At 40.0% G+C, this 25,992-nt stretch overlaps 1 protein-coding gene and 1 long non-coding RNA gene across 10 annotated transcripts in view; one reads left to right on the top strand and one right to left on the bottom strand.

Annotated features, from left to right (window-relative positions):
- LOC132815721 (uncharacterized) overlaps positions 1-19,645 on the bottom strand; it is a 32,074-nt gene extending 12,429 nt beyond the window's left edge. For both annotated transcript variants that reach the window (XR_009644698.1, XR_009644699.1), the window contains exon 1: positions 19,552-19,645. This is a non-coding gene — a long non-coding RNA (uncharacterized LOC132815721). The remainder of the gene's footprint in view (positions 1-19,551) is intronic.
- Positions 1-25,992, top strand: part of invs (inversin) — a 272,361-nt gene that overhangs the window by 170,762 nt on the left and 75,607 nt on the right. For all 8 annotated transcript variants that reach the window (XM_060824802.1, XM_060824803.1, XM_060824805.1 and 5 more), the window contains one exon: positions 12,653-12,862. In XM_060824802.1, coding sequence (XP_060680785.1) covers positions 12,653-12,862 — 210 coding nt within the window. The remainder of the gene's footprint in view (positions 1-12,652; positions 12,863-25,992) is intronic.

Genomic DNA, 25,992 nt, shown 5'->3' with positions numbered 1-25,992 from the left:
GAGAGTGGTCAGAATAGACAATAGGGCAGAACTAGAAGAACACAATGTTCTTAGAGAATTGTAGAAATTGAAGAAATTACAAAGATGTGGAATCAGAAAGGGCATGGAGGAATTTCAACATATGGATAAGTTAAAAATTGGGGTATCGTTCACCTAAGAGCCAATGAAGATTGGCCATGATTGCACTGAGTGGTGGAGGAGGCTCAAGGGGCTGTTACTCCTATTTCTTACATTGTCATATTTTTACAATATGGTAAATTCAGCAAAAAATTTTATAGTGTACAGTAACTTCAAAGTGAAGAATCTGTATTTGTTTAATTAGTACACATTTTTAGCTGATGGATTTTCAGAAGCTGCACTATTAGTACTTATACTGCCTTCAAGACTACACAAAATCAAGCTATTTTCAGAGCAGTTTGACACAAGGACTGTTTTTGAGTTGTGACAATAAAGTATAAATCACCTGGACAATTCTTCCCATTACTGTGTAATGACTGATTTAATACAGGACTGCATCTGTTATGGTTGGAGACTGATGGACCAAAATACCTCACGATTTTAAAGAAACAAGTAAAATATAATGAGAAAAAACTGACGAAGACTCCAAGTCTGATAACAGGTTTATGGCACATGGACTGAATTGATGACAGCTGTGGCAGTATTCAAGCTTTCTAATTTCAGTAAATGTGTTCTTAATTATCGCAAGCAGTTTAACAAGATTAAAGGGAAAACGTTACTTCCTCTTAAAGCGAAACATAAATGGGGTGCATCAGCTACAGTGTAACATACCCACCCTTCCACGTTGCAACTTTCAGTTGGTGATTCAAGAATAGCTTAAGCAGAGGGTTCAGATGATATTGTTTGTCCATCTTTTCAGTCTAATTCAGAGGTTACCACAGAAATTTCTGGTCGTGTTGATTGTTTGGAACAGACTCAATGGGGCAGAACAAAATCTGACTTGATTCATCTGTACTACAAGTTGTTCTGCTGTAACAGGTTTTGTAAACGCGAATTTGCTATCATGCAATTGACGAATTAGGGACAGTGTTTCTAAAGCACAAATTTGTAAAAAATGTTTTCGCTGTAACACGATTACATTGCCAACACTTTAAGTGCTATTTATAAAGCGCGATTTTTCTATAACACACAAGAATGCAACCGTCGTGTTAAAGAACCATCTGCACTTTAGTGTCATGCATGATTTGGCAGGCCTTCTCAATTAAAATACAGTGATCTTGCAGAAAAGAAGCTGCTGTTTCATTATAATAAGTTATTTTTGTTACTTTGGACAATAGTGAGCTGGGCACAATCTCTTCTGATCTGACACAGATGGAAAGTATCTCTCTTGATAGGTCATCTCTTTTAAGGTTATCCAGACGTTAAGGTTATATTGCAAAAACATGTTCCAAAAAGATTACTGCTGGGAACGTTGGTACTATTTAACTAAATGACTTAGGCTTGAAAATTGAAGCTCTTAGGGAATAATTGAATAGTGTTATTTACCTTAGAGATGACAGAGTGGAGACTCAATTAAGATGTACAAAATAATGAGGGGCTTGGAGAAAGTGGATAGGGAAACTTATTTCCCTTTGCAGAGCGGTCAGTTAAAAGAGAGTACAAATTTAGGTGATTGGTAGAAGAATTAGAGTGAATATGAGGAAATCATTTTCAGCCAGAATTTGGTAGTTGTCTAAAATTTGCTGCCTGGTTTGGTAGTTGAGGTGGGAACTGTCAACTTATTTAAAAGCAACTTGATCTCCACCTAAAGCAGTGTTAACTGCAAGTCTATGACCAGATGGAGGTAGGTGGGTTAAGGAGGAACAGCTGGTTTATTGAACGAGCATGGATATGATGGGCTGAATGGCCTGTTTCTGTGAAGGAACTTTTTTTCTATATTCTATAGAAATCAGAAATACAAGTTCAAAGTTGCAGTCAATGCTAAATTGTCCAAAAGATCCAGCGATGAACTGCTACACAATATAGGATTTCCGTAAAAAAGATTAATTTTAATAAAACTTTTCACATTGCCTGAGAAATGAATCAGCAATATCCTGACCAATCAGAATCAACCTATCTTGTCTAAAATGTAAACTAACTGTTAACTGTCAATTATTCAATGGTGCATGCTTTATCAATCAACACTCCTCTCATTTAGTATATATTTTGGTTTTCCCTTTAAACTTGTATTCTTTCCAAAGGTCCTGAGGAGTGCAAGATAAAAAGCTTAATCAAGATGTATCATTTTTCAGCAGTGCTCAATTTCTGTACTACCAAACAGCTAAAGAAAATTTACTTGAACAATACCAGAACTGAGGTATTAGCTGGAATTTCCTGCTCCTTTAAACAGCATAGGCAATGGACAGGAATGTGTGAAAATACAATTCAAATTAGAAAATTAGAATCTTGATATTACAAAAAAAGAAAATCCTTACATGCTGCAGAATCTCACTAAGCGTAATTTTCACTTTATTCTACAGCGAGCAACCTATGTTTAGTGCACAGTACACCTGGTTCCTGAACTTTCCTTTTGCTAAACAAGCATTCCTTATCCGTGCAATTGCATACTTGTGTTATTGTATCCTTAAATCTTTCCAAAAATGGGGAAGATATTTATTGATATCAATGTTACCCACTTTTTCTCTCACATTTCCTGTGTATCCCATCAAGAATTCCAAAACATAACACAAACAATGGGAGGTAGCGTTCTAAACTCTGTACAAATTATTGAACTGTTGCACACAATCTTTCATTAGACCATGGATGGACTTGTGGGTGAAGGTGGCAGGTGTGCAGCAGAAAACCAGTACTCAGGTTTCTAATCTGAGGCACTCCTCTACGATGGAGGCTTTTTTCAATGGGTCCAGAAGTTATATGTTGGTCTTGGTCTCCTGAGCAATACTCAAGCATTCACTATCCTTCCAAAACTGCAAATGGAAAGATAGACATAGGTGTAGACAAAATGGTTTTTGTGTTATTGCATTTGTTGGCTTTTCAGGAAACTCCTCCCCCTCTAAACTATGAAGAGTATTTGTAACTTTCAAAATCCTTATCACTATTCTTATCACTTTGAACAGTGCGATTTAAATTGCCCCAATAAATGTAATAAAGGGAAAGTATGGTTGATAAAAAAAATAAAAATGCAAAAATGGTTTTCTAATCAACAAAATTAATAAATAGAAAATTGTAATTGATAGGCAAGGGAAACATTTCCTTAATAGGATGCCTACTAGGACTGATTAATACCCCAATTTTATGTGGGATACTATAATAATATAATATTGTGGGCAGACAAGAGTGTGGTGCTGGAAAAGCACACAGGTCAGGCAACATCCAAGGAGAGGAAGGGCTCCTGTTCCTTCAGTGCTGCCTGACCTGCTGTGCTTTTCCAGCACCACACTCTCGTCTCTAATCTCCAGTATCAGCAATCCTCATTTTTACCTAATATTATAGGCACTCAGGGGCCCAGCCTGTAGAATCAATAATGGAGGGGAACTCCCAAGAATCCTGAGGCAGCCATGCTCACATGTTGCGAAATTCATCACTGTAAATTATATCTTCAGTCTTGATATTATCTCAGTCTAGAACAAAGTCGAAAAACATTTAACAGGTGCAAAACTATAAAGCTTCTGGAGTAAATGGAGTTCCTGCTGAAATTCTGAAATTGGGGAGAGATATGCATCAGGCACAACTTCACATCCTCCAGTTGGGAAGGAGTGCATGCCAGGAGATCTCAGAGTTGATGTAATTTTGACCATACTCAAGAAGAGAAATAACTCTGATTGCAGTAAATACACAATACTCTCCCTGATATCTGCTTCAAGGAAAACAAGAATCCTCCTCAGTGCCTCCTCCCATTGGTTGAAGAACTCCTTCAAGGGTCTCAGTGTGATTTTCAATCATCAAGAGACACATCAGATATAATCTTTACCATATGATAAATCCAAAATTTAAGGAACAGTGCTAACCACTAATTACGGCCTCTTCATCTGCACCTGACTTTTTGATTCTGTCAATTTGGCAAGCTTGTAGTGTATCCTCCTCCAATTTGGCTTCCCTTTGAAATTTTGCACTGCTCTCTACCTAATCCACACTGGCATTCAAACTGTGATCTTCACCAAAGAAAACCACCACAGACTCCATCTCAGTGAAGACTGAGTCAAACTAGTCTGTATGTTGCACCAGCCTTCTTCTCCATCTTCCTCTTGCAATACTGCACCTCCCTCCAAAAAATTATCAACAGACAGGAAGATAATTTACTGAATTATCAACCTACACCACCTTCATTCCAATACCAGTATCACTGCAATGTTATTTACGGAGTTTCAGGATGCAGATAGCACTTAATTGGCTGAATCTTAGTCAATTCCTCCTCCACAGCTAATGAGAAGATATGCTCCTCACTAAACCAAGAAAACGAAGATCCTTGTCTAACTAGTCCCATAGCATCAAGGCACTAATCACTCAAAAAGCAACTCCACTAAGCAGAATATGTCATTTGTATGCCTGATACCAGACTCCATAGCAGCTGACCTACACAAAACTCAGTTGCAGCAGAAGATTTCCAGAAGGACAGTGAAAACCCTTTAGAGTTGCCCTAAAAGCAATTGTCAGCTTGTGAGAGTCCCTGGCTTGTGACTGTCCAAAATAAGAAAGGTACCAAACTGGAGGTTTGCACTAGGGTACTGTCTGCAGTACTAGTCACCTACTTATGGAAGGCTGTTAATGTGTTGGAAGCAATTCACTAACGGTTTACTAGACTAATACGAAAGATAGCAGCAGCTGAGTGGGCTCGTCCACTTTTTTTTTCTTTTCTCTTTTTTTTAAATTTGATTTTTGCTATTTACTTGCCTTCTGGAGAAAACTTGGTCATGGAGGCTGCGATGGAGACAGCACTGCAGCTTCATTGGGTCTGGAGCGTGGCAGTGTCTGGGGGCCTGGATCAGGACTTTAACAGTCAGCTAGAGGTCCAGAGTGTGGCAGTAGTTTGGGGCCTGGATCAGGATTTGGACAGTTTGAGATTGAGCCCAGTGCAGGCAGAGAGAGAGCAATGTGGCAGTGATGGATGACCTCAGTATCTGCAGAGAGTGCAGGCAGCCCGAGATCACCCAGAGAGCCAAAGCAGAGGAAATTGAGCTCATGTAGGGAGTGCAAGCCCAGCATGGCTAAATATGTCAGAACTTCTAATTTTATTTCTTTATTATTCAGCTAAGACAAAAAAGAATGATCATGTTTAACTTTTATTTTAGTTTTTTTTTCTACTTTTATGTAAGATTTTGTACCTAGGTACCTTTGTACCTAAGATGGCACTGGAAATGGAGACACTGTACACTTCCACTGTACTCACGTACTTCTGTGCTTGAGTACATGTGACAACAAAATATAATTCCATTTCTAATTTAAATAACTGGAATGAGCAGATTGCCTTATAAGGAAAGTTTAGAGAGGCTGCCAGTTTCCTCTAGAGTTTAGAAGAATCAGAGGTTACTTAATTGAAAGATAGGAGACCCTGAGGGGACCAGGTGGATGTTGAAAGGATACTTCCTCTTGTGGGAGAATATTGAACTAGCAGTCATAGTTGAAAAATGAAGGGTCAACCATTTAAGATAGAGACAGGCAATATATTTTTCCCTTATAAGATTGTGATTCTTTGGAATTCCCTTGCTCAAAAGAGAGTGGATGCAGAATCTTTAAATGTTTTAAAGGCAAAAGTAGGTAGACTCTTGATTACTAAGGGAATGAAATGTTATTCAGCTATGCAGTACTGGAGAATTGAAGTTAAAATTAGATCAGCCATAGTCTTATTCAATGGCTAGAAGGTTCAAAGGGCCGAGTGGCCTACTCTTGTTCCTTATTTTATGTTCAAACACTTCTAGAGACATTCTTGGGAACGTGCAGAAGCTAAGTTAAGGCAATATCAATAGTGCAGAAACTTCAGACAAGTGTCCCACATGTGATAGTGTTTGCAGATTACGCATTATTATATATCGCAGAATCCGTTGAACAGAATGGAAGCAATTCACCCTCCATTCAAGGGGACTACCCAAGAAGCAGAATGTAGATAGAAGCTGTGAGTTCAGAGTGCTAATTTTCTCAATGTACCTCATAAAATTGTGGTAATTGTAATTTTAGATATACTTCCAATTATTTACTTTAGATAATGTCATTCAGATAATGAAAGTGAGATCTTGCCAATGGACTATAGAACCAAGATTTTAAAAAGTAGGGAACAAAATAAAATAAAAAATTATGAAGATGTGTCTACGACAGATTAGGTGTCCATGATGATCTAATAAATAAATAAATGATTTATTGTGGTTTATAATGTCATGTTTTTCTTCCCTTTACCCTCACTAAACTGGCAAAATAAGCTTCAGTAAACTCTTCAAACAATTACTGAAGAAGAGTGACCAGGTTTTCTTTTTAAGTAACAAGTGAACAACCCAATAACTGTTTTGTTAATCTTTTATACTGGAAACAGAACAACATCTTGGAAAAAGGGAAGAAATTTATATCACACCTTTCATAACTTCAGAACAAGTCTCAAAACACTTCACAATTAATTAAGTATCTTTAAAGTTAATGTTGCACTAATGACAGCTGATTTATATGCAGTAAATCGCACAAACTGCAAAGAAAGAATGATTTAATAATCTATTTTAGTGTTGGCTGATTGAGGCATAAATGTTGACCAAAAAGCCATTGGGCTAATTATGCTACCTCCTTTGAAACAGCAGTCATGCTTAATCCAACGTTCCTTTGTTTTTTTGGTTTGTAATATTGCAAGTTTGTCATCCTCAAGAATCTGTTGAACTTCACTTTTTGAAAACTATTTGATTGAAAAAAATTCTCCTCATTGTACCTCTAGATATATCCAGATTTTTGTTTATTTCTATGACGTTTGGTTATTAATGCACTCACCAGCTGAATGACTTCATTCTGCACTGTGTTTCCATGATCCTAGCTCCAATGTTATTTTTAAAATAATGCCATTGAGTCTATTAGTGACACCAGAGATGAGGCTTTGACTGTGTCCATCACTCTTAATGTGGTCTCCTCTACATAGGGAGACAGGAAGGCAACTCGCGGAGTGTTTAGTGAACATTAGATTAGATTAGATTACTTACAGTGTGGAAACAGGCCCTTCGGCCCAACAAGTTCACTCCGACCCGCCGAAGCGCAACCCATCCATACCCCTGCATTTACCCCCTACCTAACACTACAGGCAATTTAGCATGGCCAATTCACCTGACTCGCACATCTTTGGACTGTGGGAGGAAACCGGAGCACCCGGAGGAAATCCACGCAGACACGAGGAGAACGTGCAAACTCTACACAGTCAGTCACCCGAGGACACGCACTCCAGAACCCCACCGGCCTGTTGCCGACCACTTCAACTCCCCGTCCCACCCCACAAAGGACAGGCAAGTCCTGGGCCTCCACTACAGCCAACTTGAAGCCACTGGATGACTGGAGGAAGAACACCTCATCTCCCACCTTGGAATCCTTCAACCACACAGCATCGACATCTACTTCACTAATTTCCATATCTGCCCTCCCTACACCTCATCCAACCCTCTCACTGGGCACCACCCTCTTAACCTGTTCCACCTGCCCATCTTCCTTCCCACCTATCCGCTCCACCCTCCCCACCAATCTATCACAATTGCCCCCCCATCTGTATCCACGTATTACCTTCCTGGCTACCTGTCCCCCAGTCCCACCCCCACCCTTTTATTTAACTCTCAGCCCCCTTACCCCTCCACATTCCTGATGAAGGGCTTATGCCTGAAACATCAACTCTCCTGCTCCTTGGATGTTTTTCCAGCACCACACTATTTGTCCCTGAATTTAATGTCCCAACTCAGAAACAGAATGTCCAACAATGCAGTGCTCCTGCTCGTGCTGCATTGCACTGGAGCCTAAATTCTTTCCTCAGGTCTCGAGGGCTTCTGACTCGGATGAAGGAATACACTACTGAAACAAAGCTGAGACCTGTAGTTTGATTATGTTGTTTAACATAATGAACTGCTACCTGTCTGAATGCTACGACAAGTTGTAAATATCTCAATGCGTGTATCACAACAATAAATGTATCTCCATCAGGTTGAAAGTTTTCAGATTATATAAAGAATAAATTAAATTGTGTTATTATGTAAGATCTCTGACACAAAATCTGATGGCTAGTACATTAATTAATTCCACTGGTTCTTTATTGCAAATAAATGTATTTTATTTAATGTGTTGTATTCTGCACACATTAAAAATCTGGCCACTGCCCTATCCCGTTACGGTAATTAAGAAACACTCAGTAGATAACTGTCCAACCAAGAGCTGAGTGAGATTGTCAGGCAGTGCTACTTACAGATGCAGAAATGTTTTGTTCTTGTTAGTGGAAGAGGTGTAAACAAGACTTTGATATCCTGCTTTAGGGGATAGTGCTTGTATAGTAGTATTCTACAGCATGGTGATGAACATGGGGAAATGTTCAATGGAATTGTGCGAATTTTCCAGGCAGTTTGGCAAGATGAAATAAATTCACGCATAGCTAATGTCAAAACATGTGATGAGCAAAGGAATGGTAAGTGATGCCCAAAAACATCAGCCTGAGGCTTGATTCAAATTGAGCCTTAGTGTGTCATCTACATGAAATACTGAGCTCTGAATGTAAATCAAGTATCCCGGTGCAGCTTAGCCAGAAGGATGATTTTGATGCTACCATGTCCATCTTAGTTTCTGATTCTATTCCACTCCACTGCCATAATATTTCCTGCCTCTGATGCGCTTCAATTTCTCTACTGCTGGAATTCTCATCCATGCCATTCCCATTTCCAGGCTTCAACCCTCAATATATATTAACTCATCAAAAATCCTGCTACTTGTATTCTAAACTGTATCATTCATTCGTGTGTTCGTAAGAAATAGGTGGTAGCCATGATGCGTAGGTGCTGGTGTTACACTGGGGTGGACAAAATCAGAAGTCACATGACACCAGGTTTATTTGAAATCACAAACTTTCAGAGTGCAACACCTTCGTCAATGAAATGGTTCTCCGTCGTTAGTGCTAAGCTGGTTTCAAACAGTGCATAACAATCGAATGGCACAGCTAACTCTGGGAGCATGTTATTTTTACTGCACCTCATCAACCAAAACCTCCTGGGTTTACCTTGGTCATCTTCCATACAATGAGTTTCTAATTTGAACTGGGTTACTAGTGAAAGAGACTGAGTACAAAGGGTGTAGTTCTTCAGACATAGGGAGCCCACGTGTGTACTTGAACTCATCCAGTTTTTTTTCATTGAATGGGATGGGATGCCAGCATGTGTTGCCTGATCCTCCTTGTCTTTAAACTGAGTGACTTGTTAGCCCGTTTTTGAGGGCATTTGACATACGGGTCAGGAGTTACATTTGGGTCAAACTATGTTTAGGTGGAAGATTTCCTTACCTAAAGGGAATTGGTGAACCCGATGGGCTTTTATGATACCCAGTGACCGTTTTGTGACACAATGTTTGAGACTTGCTTTCAATTCCAAATTTTATTAATTGAGTTTGGTTCCACCAGCCGTCATGGTAGGATTTGAATCAATTGCCCCTGAGCATTAGCCTGAAATTTAGTTTCATAGCCCAACAATGTTATCACTGTGCTACTATCTTCTAAGTAGACAGATATTAAAACACAAAACACAAAATTTCAAAAACATCCCTGGAATATTACCTGAACCACATTACAACTGACATGGTGAAAGACTTATGCCTGAAACGTCAATTCTTCTCCTCCTGGGATATTGCCTGACCGGCTGTGCTTTCCAGCACCACACTGTTCGACTCTGATCTCCAGCATCTGCAGTCCTCACTTTCTCCTGCAATTATCTGTGTGGCTCAACGAGTGGTGTGAAAGAAGTAATTTCAACTCTTGGAGCATTTGGGCTAGGACTAATATTCTGGCCAATGTTATAACTAGGGCTATGGACAGGACTTCAAACTAATACAGAAATTCAAGTGAAAGGGGATTTACAGAGACAAAGCTTGAGGCAATGGAAGAGTGTAATGTGTGTAACAAAATTTAACAGAATAGTTAAAAAAAAGTTAAGTTTCTCATCTGAATGTAAAAAACATTACAAGAAAAGCATTAGATGAACTAGTGACACAAATAGTGGTAAATAGTTTAGAGCTAATTGGCATTGCAGCCATAGATGAAAAGGAATCAATAAATATTCCAAGGTACATAATATTTCAAAAATGCAGACAGAATGTCAAATGAGGAAGGGTAGCCCTGATAATGAAGAATGATATAAGCACAGAAGTGACATTAGTAGACATAAGAATCTGAACGCAGACAGTCACCTCAAAAGATGAGGTCAGGTATGTTCTTCCCTCTTGTTGGTTCCTTCTCCACTTACTACAGACCCAGTTTAGCAGCTATGTCCTATAGAATTTTATCAGCTCATTCAATAGTGCTCTGCCGAGCCATTCTTAGTGGTGGATATTGAAATCCCCCAGCCAGAGTACATTCTGAGCCATTTCCACCCTCCGCAATAAATGTGGGTTTGAAGGGAATTGATAGGGTAGATGCTGAAAGATTGTATCGTTGGTTAAAGAATCTGAAACATGACACAGTCTCAAGATACAAAATCTGATGATTTAAGGCTGATTTATGGAGAAATTGTTTCACTTAAAAGGTTGTGAACTTTGGTCAATGCAGATACCCCATATTGAGTAAATTTAATGTTGTAATGAACAGACATTCGCTCTCTTAGGAGATTAAGTGTTATAGGGAGCAGGTGGGAAAGTGGAATTGAACCCAAATATCAGTCATGATCATATCGAATAGGGGACAAAGATCTACTCTTGCTCCTATGTCTTGTGTGCTACCAAACTTGCAAATCTTTCAAACTATGGAAAATGGACACTCCCATAATAGTTAAATTGAAAGTCACCTTGACCTATATTTTAAAATAAAGTTCCATAAATACAAAAGATTTCCAAATCTTTTCGAGCTAACTATAGAAACGAAATTTGCAATCTTTCACATCCTTATGTCAACTTTACAAATACCACTTTGTACAAAAGTGTTTCTCTTCTTTGCTTCTATATTTCTTTGATCTTCCCTCCCATGTTCGTTTTTTTCCCTTTCATCTTTACCTTTCATGAGTTTTATTTATTACCTGTCCCAACTTTCCTTCAATATGTCTCTCAATTCTTCTGCCTGTCAGCCATTGCATGTTCCCTTCTATCTCTTTCCTTACTGTCGGTTACATCTAATTCCTTCACTTCTCTCTATGTCCCTCCGCTCACTTTCTTTGTTAAATCTTTCAAGGTAAGCTTCTTTCTGAAGCAAATATTTCCTGGATAAAATTTGAAGGTGCTGCTGGCAATATTCTTTTAATATCTAGTTAGGTGGATCAGAGAGGCAAACAGAGGTTGAGGCAAGTTCTTCAAATAATGGAAACAGCCTGACACCTCAATAAATGTATTTATTTTACATTAGTTTGAATATACTATTTAGAGATACAGTGGTGCCTCAGAATCCGAATTGAATTCATTCTAGGAGGCTGTTCAGACTGCGAAAAGTTTGGATTCCGAAACTATTTTCCCATAAGAAATAATGGAAAGTGAATTAATCCGTTTCTGAACCCAAAAGAAGAACTGTTTCTAGATTAGATTAGACTTACAGTGTGGAAACAGGCCCTTTGGCCCAACAAGTCCACACCGACCCGCCGAAGCGCAACCCACCCATACCCCTACATTTACCCCTTACCTAACACTACGGGCAATTTAGCTTGGCCAATTCACCTGACCCGCACATCTTTGTGACTGTGGGAGGAAACCGGAGCACCCGGAGGAAACCCACGCAGACACGGGGAGAACGTGCAAACTCCACACAGTCAGTCGCCTGAGTCGGGAATTGAACCCGGGTCTACAGGCGCTGTGAGGCAGCAGTGCTAACCACTGTGCCACCGTGCCGCCCACGTTTCAAGACACTTTTAACTGCAAATACACACGGTTAAGGTAAAATAAAATGAGTAAATGACCTAAATATCAAGTAACAATAATAAAAACAAGAAATAAATGTATTGGCATGAAAATAACTTCCTTAGGTGAGGAGTGCTAATGGTGCATGTGGAAGCTGGAGAAGAGGAAGGAGGGAGAGGGTGAGGGAGAGGGACTTACTCTTATTTGCTTCACCTCTCTTCTTGGGTGCCATGGTGAATGCACAAGGGTGATAATTTTTTAAAAACAGAACAAATCAAGGTGAAAACACAAGGTAAACTAGCATTGGACACACGAGAGATGCTTTCACGACTACTTCCCGGGATGAACTGAACTAACAATGTGTGACCTAAACAGTATGTGGTGTTCGGATTCTGAAAATGTGTTAGGATTTTAGGGCAAAATTTTCTCGAAATAATTGTTCGGATTCCAATTTGTTCGTACAGTAGGGCATTTGGATTCCGGGGTCACCACTGTATATCCTTCATTAATTCTGACCCAATTATTAAGCAGATTCCTTTGCCTCATGGCTAGAACAGATTATCTCAACGTGTAATTTAAAAGCAGGGGTTTGTGTATTGAATGTGGCAGCATATATTTTAAAGCTAGTTAAGTTTTTTGTTCTTTGAACTCTGCTTTAAATGTTTCCTCTTTGGTGTTTCAGGTTCACTCCACTTGATTATGCCCTGCTTGGAGAACATCAGGAGGTTATTCAGTACATGCTGGAGCATGGAGCACTATCTATTGCTGCAATTCAAGACATTGCTGCTTCCAAAATCCAAGCTGTTTACAAGGGTTACATGGTCCGCAAGGCTTTCCAGGAGAGAAAAAATCTACTCATGAAGCATGAACAACTACGGAAGGATGCAGCTAAGTGAGTTTTAATCCTGAATAATAAATTCAAATTCAGTCAACTTATATGCCAGTCAATTTTAAAAACACTTTCTGCACAAGAATGCTGAAATCTGTTCCTTAAACATTGGTCTAGGTTTTATTGTAAATATTGAAGGAACAAACTTTTGTTGTTGACCTTATGTATATTTGCTGATTAACTTTTTGTAATCCAGTTAGTGGAAATTTTCTTTGACCTGGTATCAGATCTAGTATTGTGGCCTCTCCTATAAAGCTGTGAATTCTGTAACCAGGGAAAGCAGCAGGAGGCTTTTCAACGAATCAGATTGAAGAATCCTCAATGGGACACACGAGGCTGAATTTTCCCAATTTTAGTTAAAATGTGGTGTGACATTTCAAGGCATCAACTCTGCCATGGCCCAGGTCAAGATACCTTGCACAATCTTCCTGTTTTCACCTTATTAATTATGTGACAGATGTTGGATGTGTTCCTCAATCTTGTGGCAAGTGAGGCATAACTTTGCCGCTGCCGGAGACTTCCATGCCTCTATTGCCTTATTTGAAGCCCTGTTGGATGCCACTTCCAACGATGCAAGCCATAAACAGCCAGTTCACACTGTGGATCTTGTTTCTAAACCATGAAGATATAACACAAGAAAGCTCAAGCTTACTCCTTGATTTCAGAAGACAGATTTTTAGCTTCTAAAAGAAGGGCTAGTGGAGAGAAAAGTGGTACTTTTCTTTGCTGACAACGGAAAGACGCCATGCCACCAGCCCAGCCAGCCTAGACAGAGATAACAACACAGGTCAGTGCTATCTCCAGTGTTAAAAGGAACGCCTAGCAGCACTACAAGAAGTTCAATGATTTCCTATGCTCCACAAGGACAAATACTGTCTTCTGTCTGCTACCTAATATTTAAAGCATCATTAACTCAGTCATGCGCAAATATCTCCACAAGACTGGTGGACTACTACCCTCAGTATTTCATTCATCATGTTCTTACACCCCTCCCATTTTCAGCAACTACAAACTTGTCCTGTCCTACTTGCTCACTGAGGACACCTCAGCACCATTCCTGCATGAATGTTACAAGTAACTGCTCATGCATCCACTTCCGTCATATTCATTCCCTCCCTTTGTCTTAATGCAGGAAAAACTGACCCACTCTCAGGCTCAGAAGTCTAAAATAGATGGTGGGGGGGGGGAAATGGTGGTGGTCATCAACCTCCTCACTCCATACAAGAAGAAGATAGCAAAGCTAGCAAGAGAAGAACAAATCTGCTAATATGCTAATGGGGAACCCCCAACGGATAAATAATGCACTAAGCTCCACCACACTGTGCTGTTATCTCATTACCATCAGTGTTAATTTATTCTAATTAGAGTCACAGAGACATGCAGCACAGAAACAGGCCAATTCGGTTTCTTACACAGAACTAGTCCCACTTGCCTGCATTTGGTTCATATCCTTCTAAAACATCTTATCCAACTAATCCTCTCCTGTTATGCAGGCACTACCAGCAGCCAGGGAACATCCAAGATCTATCATCTCTAAGGGGAAGCCAGTGATAACCCAACAAGGCATCGCTGAGAGATAAATGGGAGGGCGTGGGGTTGGGGAGAAAGTAGCTGAGAAAGCGACAGGTGGATGAAGGTGAGGGAGAAGGTGATAGGTCAGAGGGGTAAGTGATGGGCAGGTCTGGAGGGTGGTACCGAGTTGGAGGCTTGGAACTGGGATAATGTGGGGAAAGGGAAATGAGGAAGCTGTTGAAATCCACATTTCATCCCATGGTTGCAGGGTCCCAAGGCAGAATATGAGGCTTTCTTTCTCCTGACATCAGGTGGTAACAGTTTAGCGGTGGAGGAGGCCCAGGACCTGCATGTCCTTGACAGAGTGGGAGGGGGAGTTGAAGTGTTCAGCCACGTGGCGGTGGGGTTGGTGAGTGAGGGTGTCCCAGAGATGTTCTCTGGTTTGGCTTTGAGCTGGGACAGGACTAACTGCAGTTAGAGTTGATGGTGGTGCATGGCTGATAGCGTGGAGCAGAGGATCCGGAAAAAGAACTGTTGTTGAAGGTTTTGGATTTGGAGTGTGTACTGAGTATCCTGTTCAGGTCCAAACTGTGTTGGTCTGAATAGGGTCCAGGGTCCATGTGGGATTAGACTGGCTGTGCTTTTCGAGCAACACACTCGCGACTGATCTCCAGCATCTACTGTCCTCACTTCCACCTAGTTGATTTTAACTTTACTGCATAGCCTTGTCGAAGGATGCCTACCTTGAAGAAGTTCTCCTCCTCTTTCTACAAAGATCTCAGCGAGTCTCTCACTGTACCCCCCTCCCCCGCCCCCAAAGTCCTCTCCTCTGCCCTGAAGCTCTTCAGCCACATCCTCAAGCAGACTCACTACCACAGCCACATCGCCTTCCTCAGTGCCTGCCTACGGAACCATCTGACTCTGGACTTCATTCAGAACAACACAGTTTGGAACTGAACAGGATACCCAATACAATGCCTCTCCATCTGTTTGACCATCAGGTTCTCCTCTAGACTTGATGGCAACAATTCCCAAGTACCAACCTTGTGTATGACCAAGCATCAACGATCTGGCTAAACATATTGCTTTTTCCAGGAACTGAAACATCCGTGGAGCTCTTTGATCAAACATCAGCTTGAAATTAATATTCAGATCAGACCTTGCCTCACAACAGTTTGTTTGTTCTTTTGTTTGACACTGCTCATATTCCAAAGGCAACCTCAGCTCATAGTTCACAGATCCAAACCAAAATTGATAAAAATACAAAATAGAACTAATGAAAATTCAGCAAGGGCTCTAACACAGGCAGAAGACTTGGTTGACCTACACAGTCAGGAACGAAGCATAAGACAGATATCCCAGAGGCACAATGGGCTGAAGGAAGAAGGAGTCTTCTAACATTTTCACTTCTGTGGTGGTTCAGGCATGTGAGTGCCTGGCTATCTCTATAAAAAGGTTGATGGCCACTGTGAATATCCAGATCTAGTGGAACATCTGGTGACTGAGGGATATGTACTACAACCTGCACTCCATCATAAAAGGCATGGTGCTCAATGTCAATGGCAAGTGCCCCTTCGACAAAGAGACAGTGCTAGCAGCAGGCATCCATTGGGAACAGGAACAACATACTGGCATCCAGGAGCTTCTGCCCAGGACTTTCCAGCAATGCTTTTCTTTGCCACCTCTGCCACCCTGTGATCCAAAACCTGCAGCAATTCAAGGTCCAGGTCCAAAAGCATGAGGGAACAACTACTCAAGTCTTTTCAATGGAATGCACTGGCATTGCAGGCTGGGCCATGTACAGTGGGTACCTCACATGCTTACTATCCTTCATAGTGCAATTGTCTGCCAAGAAAAGTTCCTAAATTTGGTCGTCTTTTAAGCATGTCTCTATAATGATTGTATGATCATATCCATTAATCTCTATTTGTGCTGTTAATTCATTTATTTTGTTCTGAATGCTATACGCATTCAAGTAAAGAACCATTAATTTTGCCTTTTTACCATATTTCCCCTTTTACCCTATTTATGTTAGTACACTTTGTGTCCCTTGTCCCACTCTGCATATTGTTATCCAAGTAGCGGCCCTGTAATGCTGCTATATCCATTTCTTTTGTAAGCTGACATTTCCCCTCCTCCAAACTGTTTATCTGCTTTATCTTCCCATTTTTATATTCGTTTACACATGGTATCAAGGATAATCTGGAAATTATCATTTTTGAGGAAATTATAATTCTTACTAATTTCCTACCTAGCCCCCAAAATTCTGACTGTAGGACCACACTCTCCTTTTTATCTATCTCAGTGAAACTGATATGGACTAAATTGCTAACTGTTTACCCTCAACTCAGAGAATGATCTGCAGTCATTCAACGTCATTCCAGACCTGGCTCTAGGGAGGCATCATACTATCTTGACATATTGCCTCACACCAGAGAGGCAATGTACTATCTTGGACTTAGATCTTCAACCACAGAAACACCCTCTACTTTCTTAACTATGGATTCTCCTATCAGTATTGCCTTTCCAGTGTTCTTTGTGCCTTTCCTCTACTTATCAGGGAGAGATGATAGTGTAGTGGTACTGTTGTTGGACTAGTAATCAAGAGACCAGGTAAAAAATCCGACGTTAAAAGTCTAATGATGACCATTAAGGCATCGTTTGTTGATTGCCGTGAAAAAATATGATCTGATATGTACCTTAGGGAAGGAAACATAATCTGGCCTACATAAGATTCCAGATTTGCAGCAATGTGGTTGCCTCTGAATAGGCCTGCTAAACCACTCAGTTGTATCTAAACATTAAAATAGCTCAAAAAAGGAAAGAAACTGAACAGACCACCTGGCATCAAAATTAAAAATAGTAAAATCTGGGGGCGAATACCAAAATTGGTAGGGCTGTCTCAGATTAGAAACACAGAAAATAGGAGCAGGAATAGGCAATTCTGCCCTTAAAGCCTTCTCCACCATGGAATATGATTGTGGCTGAGCAACAAGCTCAGTGCTCAGTACTTTCTTCCCTTGCCCTTTGATTCCTTTAGCTCTAAGAACTATATTTTCTTAAAAACATTTGATGTTGTTATCTGGTTCCTGTAGCAGAGAATTACACCAACTCACCAATCTCTTGGAAAAGAAATTTTCCCTCATCTCAGTCCTAAACGTCGTACCATGTATCTTTAACTGTGACCCGTTGTTCTGGACTCCACAGTCGTCCTTCATGTGTTTACCCTATCTAAACCTGTTCAAATTATATATGTTTCTACGAGATCACCCTTCATTCTTGTCTTTGTCTTCATAGGTCAATCCTGCCATTCCAGGAATCAGTCTGATAAAACTTTGTTGTATTTCTTCCATAGACAGAACATTCTTTCTGAGATATGAAGTCTAAAACTGCACACAAAACTCCAGGTGTGGTCTCCTGTACAATTGCAGCAAAACATCCCTCCTCTGTACTCAAATCTTTTTCTATGAAGGCCAAGGCCAACATGCTATTTGCTGTCTTTTTCGCTGACTGCTCCTACCTGTTTACTTTCAGTGATTGGTGGACAAGGACATTTGGGTTTCATTGCACCTTTCTCTTTCTCAACGTATTGCCTTTCAGATAATAATATGACTTCTTGTTTTTTGCTACCAAAGTCAATAACCTCACAATGATACACATTCTACTTAATCTGTGAAGCATTTGTCCTTTCATTCAACTTGTCCAAATCATACTGAAACATCTCTGCATCCCCTGCACAACTCAGCTTCCCACCCAGCTTTTTGTCATCTGCAAACATGGAGAGATTGCATTTAGTTCCCTCATTTAAATCATTAACGTATATTGTGAATCACTGAGGTCCTACCACCAATCCCTGTGGTACCCCAATAATTACTGCCTGCTGCTTGAAAAAAGACCCATTTATTCCTACCCTTTGTATCCCGTCTGCCAACAAATTCTCTATCAATGTCAGTACACTGCCTCCAATCCTGTGAGCTTTACGTTTACATGCTAGTCTCTTGTGCAAGACCTTATTAAGAGTCTTCTGAAAGTCCAAGTGAACCACATCCACAGCTCCCTGTTATGAGTTCTACTAGTTAATCCTTGAAAAGTTCCAGGAGTTTTGTCAAGCATTGTTTCCCAATTCGTTAATCCATGCTGACCCCTTCTGATCCATGTATTCCAATTGCTTTGCTATTAAGTCTTACAATGGACTCTATCATTTCCCCACTACCGATGCCAGGCTAACCAGTCTATAAGTCCCTGTATTCTCTCTGCCTCCATTTTTAAATAGTGAGGTTACATTAGCTGCTCTACAATCTGAATGAGCTGTTCCAAAATCTATAAAAAAATGACCAACAATCAATCTATTTCTAGGTCCACTTCCTTAAGTACTCCAGAATGTAGATATCTGGTCCAGTAGATTTATTTGCCCTAATTTCCGCCATTTTCCTACTAATGACTGATTTCCTTCAGTTCCTCCCTCTCATTACATCCCACATTCTCCAACATTTGTGGGATGTTATTTGTGTCCTCCTCTGTGAAGACAGAACCAAAATATTTATTTACTTAATTTTGTACCCCGTTATAACTTACCCTGCTTATGACTAAAAGGGACCTGCTTGTCATTAATCATTGTCCTCCTTTGCTAAAATTCTAAACTGCTCCCAAATCTCAGATCTGCTTTTTTGGGCCAATTTGTATGCCCTTTCCTTGGATCTAATACTATCTCTAATTTCCCATGTTAGCTATGGTTAGGTCAACTTGTCCCTTTTTTTTGCCAGAGTGAAATGAACAAGTGTTGTAGTTCCTTCACATGTTCTTTAAAGGCTTGCCATTACCTATCCACCATCATCCCATTCAGGACCAAAATCTCAGAATCAATTACATCACTCTCCATCTAAATGGAGAATTCTATCATATTATGGTCACTCTGTCCCAAAAGACCTTGCACAGCTAGATTGGGAATTATTCTTTTCTCATTACACAATATCCAGTCTAGGATGGCCTGTTCTCAAATTAGTTCCTCAACATACTGATCTAGAAACCCAAACCATATATATTTTAGGAATTTCACTCTACAGTACAGGTAGACAATCCTTTATCCAAAATGCTCAGGACCAGCTGTTTTTCGGATTTTGGAATTTTTCGGTTTTCACAATAAGTGACAGTTTAATGGTAAAATTTTGAAAAAATCTTACCGGAGGAACAGATTTCTAAGTAAGAGTAGGCCTTCGGTGCTTGGCCACGCCCTCCCAAGTCGCATCTGAGTGTCGCACATCGAGTGGATATCGACGTGGGGGTGCTCACAGAAAAACCCTAGGCCTATCGGTGCTTGGCCACACCCCCACCCACGTCACATCTGAATGACATGCATCAAATGGGTGTCAACTTGGGTTAACTGTTTGCATGCCAAACAACCTTGTTAATGAGAAAAATACTTTGAGAAATACTAATGAGAAAAATGTATTGTTGCAGATTTGATTTGCTCAATTTATATGCAGAATAAAGTTGCTCGTGATTACATTGTATCTTAATTGTTTGCATCTCTAAGTTCCTGTTTACTACCTCCCTCAATGTTACCACTACAGTTTTGGGTCCATAAACAACCCCCATTATTGTTGTATGCACTTTCTAAGTTCTGTCTATATAATTTCCACCTCAGAGGAGCTAATATGATTCCTCACTAATGTATTAGTATGTCTTTATCCAGCAATACTACTCCACTTGCTTTTCCTTTTTGACTGTCCTGGACATTCAGTTCCCATCCCTATTGCAGTCCCATCTCTATAATCCCAACTGTAATATTCCTTTAACGTCTGTTTGCAGGTTAATTCATTCACTTTATTTCAATGGTCTGTGCATTTAGCTGCACAGTGTCTCAAGGCTTATCTTTTTAACATTCTTCGTCACGCTGTTTTTTCTGTCTCTGTTTGAATCTTGTCCTTGAATTTTCTGCCTATCACTTTTCTTATTTCCCATCCTGTCTTCTGCCTTTTACCCTTGTTTCTCTCTCTTCTGTCTCCCTGTACAGGTTCCCATTTCACTGCCATTTTAGTTTAAACCTCCCCTTAGTCAAGCAACATCCTGGCATATTCATACTTATAGTATCACACCTAACTGATAATGCCCCAGGCAACACTATCCATTGGGTATGTCCTGTCCCATTGGCAGGACAGACCCAGCAAAGCTGCAACAAAGTGGCATTCAATTGAGAGGAAGTTGTCCTAGTCCTCACCCCTATGATGCCTTATAGCATCAAGTGAAACTTAGGCAATAAAACCTCCTGTTGATTTATCACATTCTGCCATATAAATACATCTTCTGATTTCCTTATATCTTTCCACCATCTACAAAGCATAAGTCAGGAGTGTGATGGAGTACTCCCCAATTTCCTCATTTCCTCCCCAACACAGCTCCAATAGCACTCGAGCAGCTTTAGACCATCCAGGTCAAATCAGCCCATTTGATTGGCACCACATCTTCAAACATTCACTTCCTTCATTACCGATGCACAGTAGTGGCCGTATGTAGCACCTACAAGATGCTCCTTAGACAGCACCCTCAAAAGCTGTGATTACCACCATCTAGAATGACAAGGACAGCAGATGCATAGGAACTGCATCGCCTCCAAGTCTTTCTCCAAGCCACCCACCATCATGACTTGTAAATATACCTCTGTCCCTTCAGTATTGCTGGGTCAAAATTCTGGAATTCCTTTTCTAACAGCACTGAGAATCTACCTATACAAATTGAACTACAGAGGTTGAAGGAAAGCTGTCTTTGCACTATTTTAAGGACTAGTTGGGATGGGCAATATGTGTTGGCTCAGCAAGTGAAGCCCACACCTTATGAATCAATTAAAAAAAAACTTATTTACAGGCCTGCTCCAGTTCCAGATTCTTCTTAGGTAAATAATGTATTAGTAAAGGCCTCCAGAATACCAGTCCAACAACATAACCACAATGCTAACTCCTAAAACTTGTTTGCATTGTATTAACTGATTACTCATTTCACTTGAATATGTATGCAATATTTACATTCACAAAGCTGGAGTTGGTCATTTATTATGTGGAAAATCCATTTCACAAACTTATCTTTACCATTCCAAAGTTTTATGTGTTGCACTTCCTGCTACCTTGCTTTGCAACAATTTCTAAATCAGAAGCAAAAACAGAAGTTGCTGGAAAAACTCTGCAGTCTGGCAGCATCTGTGGAGAGAAATCAAAGTTAACATTTTGGGTCCGGTGACCCAAAACATTAACTTTGTTCTCTCCACAGATGCTGCCAGACCTGCTGAGCTTTTCCAGCAACCTCTGTTTTTGTTTCTGATTTACAACATCTGCAATACTTTCAGTTCTTATTACCAATTTCTAAATGACTGCTGGATCTCAATTTTCATTATGCCTGCTATATTTTTGAAACTGTAGAAGTCGTTTTGGTAAAAATGCAATTTAATCATTGTTTTAACTAATTTATATCATTTGTTTGTAGCGCTTAAGTACAAGTGACCATTTTCCGTCAGTAGATTTTCTACATCTGCTCACAAATATCAACAAATCCCCCTTATCAGAATAATTAAATAGTGAATAAACTGCACTGCACCAGTGCATTCGGTGCGCCAAGACACCACTCAAAATGTCTCGATGATTTGTATGAAAGTTTAAGGTCCCAGAAATTACAAAACAACAAGTAATAGCAAAGACTACTGCAAATCCTACAATCAGAAGAGACTGACAGTGCAATGGGTATTAGGATAGGTAATTTGCAGTGTTAAATACCGCACCCAGTTTTGTCTTTTTCTGAGCAGCTGATTTCATTTTTCTTCATGCATGTCTACTTGCTGTGTTTGGAGATTTATCATGATAAATTAGTTTTATACATTTACTATAAGTGTTTACTCTAATTGTGGGCGGCATGGTGGCACAGTGGTTAGCACTGCTGCCTCACAGAGCCAGAGACCGGGTTTTTCCCGCCTCAGGAGACTGTGTGGAATTTGCACATTCTCCCTGTATCTGCGTAGGTTTCCTCCCACAGTCCACAAATGTGCAGGTTAGATGAATTGGCCATGCTAAATTGCCCGTAGTGTTAGGGGCAGGGGTAAATGTAGGGGAATGGGTCTGGGTGGGTTGCGCTTCGGCGGGTCGGTATGGATTTGTTGGGCCAAAGGGCCTCTTTCCACACTAAGTAATCTAATCTAAAATAAAAAAAGCATCTCAGTGGGCCCACAGGTTAGTCCACACTGTTGTTTAACCTCCATTCTGGGCATGAATTGATTGCAAATTTATTTAATAGAAGTACTTTCCAATTAAAAAAGCATACCGTGTAAAAGATCAGGACAGTTTCAAGTAAATCTCTCATGATTTCACATGCACTGCCACAAATTGTCCGTAATTTAACCACCTTGTAAATAGGTTGTCACCCTTATTTGAAGACCACAAAACCACATGGGTCAAATTGTGGTTGCTCTGCAGTTGGGATTAAGGCTGATACTATTTCTTATGAAAATTCTTAAATTTACCAAAAGTAAGATCAACTTTCCCAATTATTCAACTGTCATGTCATTGGTTTTTCAGTACTTGTTTGATCCATTTTTATATTCATGATCCTGCATTATTTAGCAGTGTGTTTTAAGAATATATATCTAAACCTTTACGTTCTTTTGTCTGCCATTAAATTTTGTTAAATTCTGTTACGAATCACAGCCACATAGTCTGCTGGATGGTCAATTTCTGCCTTACTGAAAGGACCTGACCTGAGCTAACCCAAGAGTAATGATAACAGCTAGACGACCAGCTTTGAAAGCATGAGAGTTTCTATGAGTGAGATCTGTGATGTGATAAAGAGAGAAGACCCACCACATTTTACAGAAATCAGGGAGCCGCAGGGTTTTCGACCAGAAAACAAAAAACAGTTTATAAGTTTTAGATGTTTGCACACATTTTCAAAATCGTCAGAGATCAGTAGCCCCAGAACACAGTAAGTGAGACAACATTTCCTTGACTCCCAGAACTAAGATTTGCCCACAGGAAAGATAGGTGCTGTTTGGGGATGTTCTTATGGTTGCCTGAGGGGGCTCACATGCAAGTGTTAAGTGAGGAAGTGGGGGGTGGTTCGCAGTCACCCCCACCTTGCACTTGATTTGGTCCCACTTTCATGCAACAATAGTGCAGTCTGAGGGACTCATTCCACACTGAGAGCCAGTCCGCACTGGTTCATCACATAGCTGGGTTCTGGTTCTCCGGCATTCCATCTAATTATGTTCATTTCTGACCGCCAGGCCTGGATAATTTCATCCTCTGTCTCTCCATATGTCTTCAACCCAAATCATGTGTTTTCACTGTTGCAAATATGAATCTTCACCATGGGCAGAGTTAGAACCTTTTTGTTTTGGTTGTTTCATCCTGTGTTGCTTCTCCAACCCCAGTCTGTTTCCAAAACACTAGATGAGATTATTTGTAATTTACTTTGGATGATCAGGGTGTGGAGGGCAGACTTGGCTATTGTCAGAGTTTCTATTTGCATCTTCCTGATATTATCGCCAATACAAAGCCTTTCTGAGCAACTGACTTTAATGTGAAATGGGCTGAGGCATCTATTGCTTTGGTTATATGAGGAAGTAAATTTTCAAAGAACTTAAAATCAAAAGTTGATAGATTGTAATTCTTTGCTGTGGTTTGGCTTATACAACACAGCATTCTATGGCCATTAGTTATGGGTAATTATCTTTCACGACTATCTTTAGCACATATTCATACGAAGTAAAGATAACAAGTAGCCTTGTTATTTATAAACTATCTTTGTATGAGGTATCCATTTAGCTCCAGACTTCATGGTTCTTTCCTGTCATGATTAAAGACTCATTTATAAGCAATGGAGATTGATTTTATTGATAAATGAGAAGAGTCAAGCCCCTGAATCCATTCCCCATATCACTGAAGGAAGAATTACAATCTGTTTTATCATGTCACTGGCTATATTCAACAGTAAACAGAGCCGCAGGGATTGCTGGTCGGCATCACCTGCCAGGCACACACAGTTGAGATCAATTAACAGGACTCAAGACACTAGGTATAATCAGTTCTCTTTATGGAACAAGTACAACCAGATAGCAATGACAGATAGAGTTTGGATTTTGCCATAACAGATAGCACTGAACAGACATCACCTGTCATTGACATGGATCTTGGCGAATGATGATGACACATTACATAAGTAGCTTGTCATTTGCTGTGGTTTGTGCTAATGTAGTGACAGTTGCAGTACCATGTATTAACATTAATCAATCGTTTCCCACTAGAACAGAAGTCTAAATAATATGACATTTACTGTCTGTCAGTATTCGATTGATGATTTACAAGTAACAGCACAGTACAAAGAAAAGCAACATTAAAGTTATTTTAGTATAGTGTTGTGAATGCTATTTTTAATGCATTGTCACATATACTTCTGATCTTTCTACTGTGCAGAGTACTCCATTGTGTATACACAAACCAAGTTGCTAAATATGTAGATTTAATACTGGATTCGTGAAGTATAATTATTATCTGTGTTGGTTTGGTCCTGTTGATTTTCTTTTCATACGTTTGATTCTGATGTGAGTTTGTATAATCACATAATTGTACTTTTTTTTGTTAATTCACTACAACCATGGAATAAAAATTAAAGTACTCAATGGTAGAACACAGCCAGATGGTGAACAATAAAACTGGGCCCATGTGTTTACACACTTATACAGAAATTCACACTTTTCTGAATGGCTACAGCTCCAACAACACTTAATAAGCTTGAAACCATCCAGGACAAAGTAGCCCACTTGATTGGCACCACATCCACAGACATCCATTCCCTCCACCACCGACGCTCAATGCTGTCTACAAGATGTATTGTAGGAATTCACCAAAGGTCCTTAGGCAACATCTTCCAAACCTGACAACTTCCATCTTGGACAAGGGCAATAAACACATAGGAACACCACCACCTGTAATTTTCTCTCCTAGCCAGTCGCCATCCTGACTTGGAAAAACATTGCCATTCTGTTACTGGTTCAAAATTCTGGAATTCCCTCTCTAACTGCATTGTGAATCAACCAACAGTGGTGGTGTCAGAAGGTAGCTCACCACCACCTTCTCACAGGCAACTAGGGATGGGTAATAAATGCTGACCAGCCAGTAACACCCTGATGCCATGAATGGATTTTTTTGAAAAATACACATTGCATCTCATTTGTCTCCAGTCTGAAGAGTCAGTTTCTGTCTCCTTTCAGTACGTGAGCACAGGTGAGTCTCCAGTTAATGTCCTACACCAGACAATCATTAGGTTATCCAGAATCTAAGGACACTTGGAAGATTACTCAAGGTTTACTATCTCTGTAGCGATTGTCTTTAATATACTTGGATACAACCCATCAAGTCCAGGGCCTTTAGTACCGTTAGTTCCTATGTACTTTATTTCGAGTGATCGTCATTTTGTTTATTTCCTCCCCACTTTTGTCCTTTGATTATATAAACTTCAGAATATTATTTGTGTCTTCTGCTGTGAAGATCGATGCAAAGTATTTATTCAACTCCTCTACCATTTCCCTGGTTTCTCATTATTATTTTCCTGGCCCCATTAGAAGGAGCCTATGTTTGCTTTGGTAT

Source organism: Hemiscyllium ocellatum, chromosome 5 (assembly GCF_020745735.1).
Source record: "Hemiscyllium ocellatum isolate sHemOce1 chromosome 5, sHemOce1.pat.X.cur, whole genome shotgun sequence".
Taxonomy (NCBI): Eukaryota; Metazoa; Chordata; class Chondrichthyes; order Orectolobiformes; family Hemiscylliidae; genus Hemiscyllium; species Hemiscyllium ocellatum.
The sequence above is the reverse complement of the archived record's forward strand: the minus strand, read 5'-3'. Positions and strand labels throughout refer to the sequence as shown.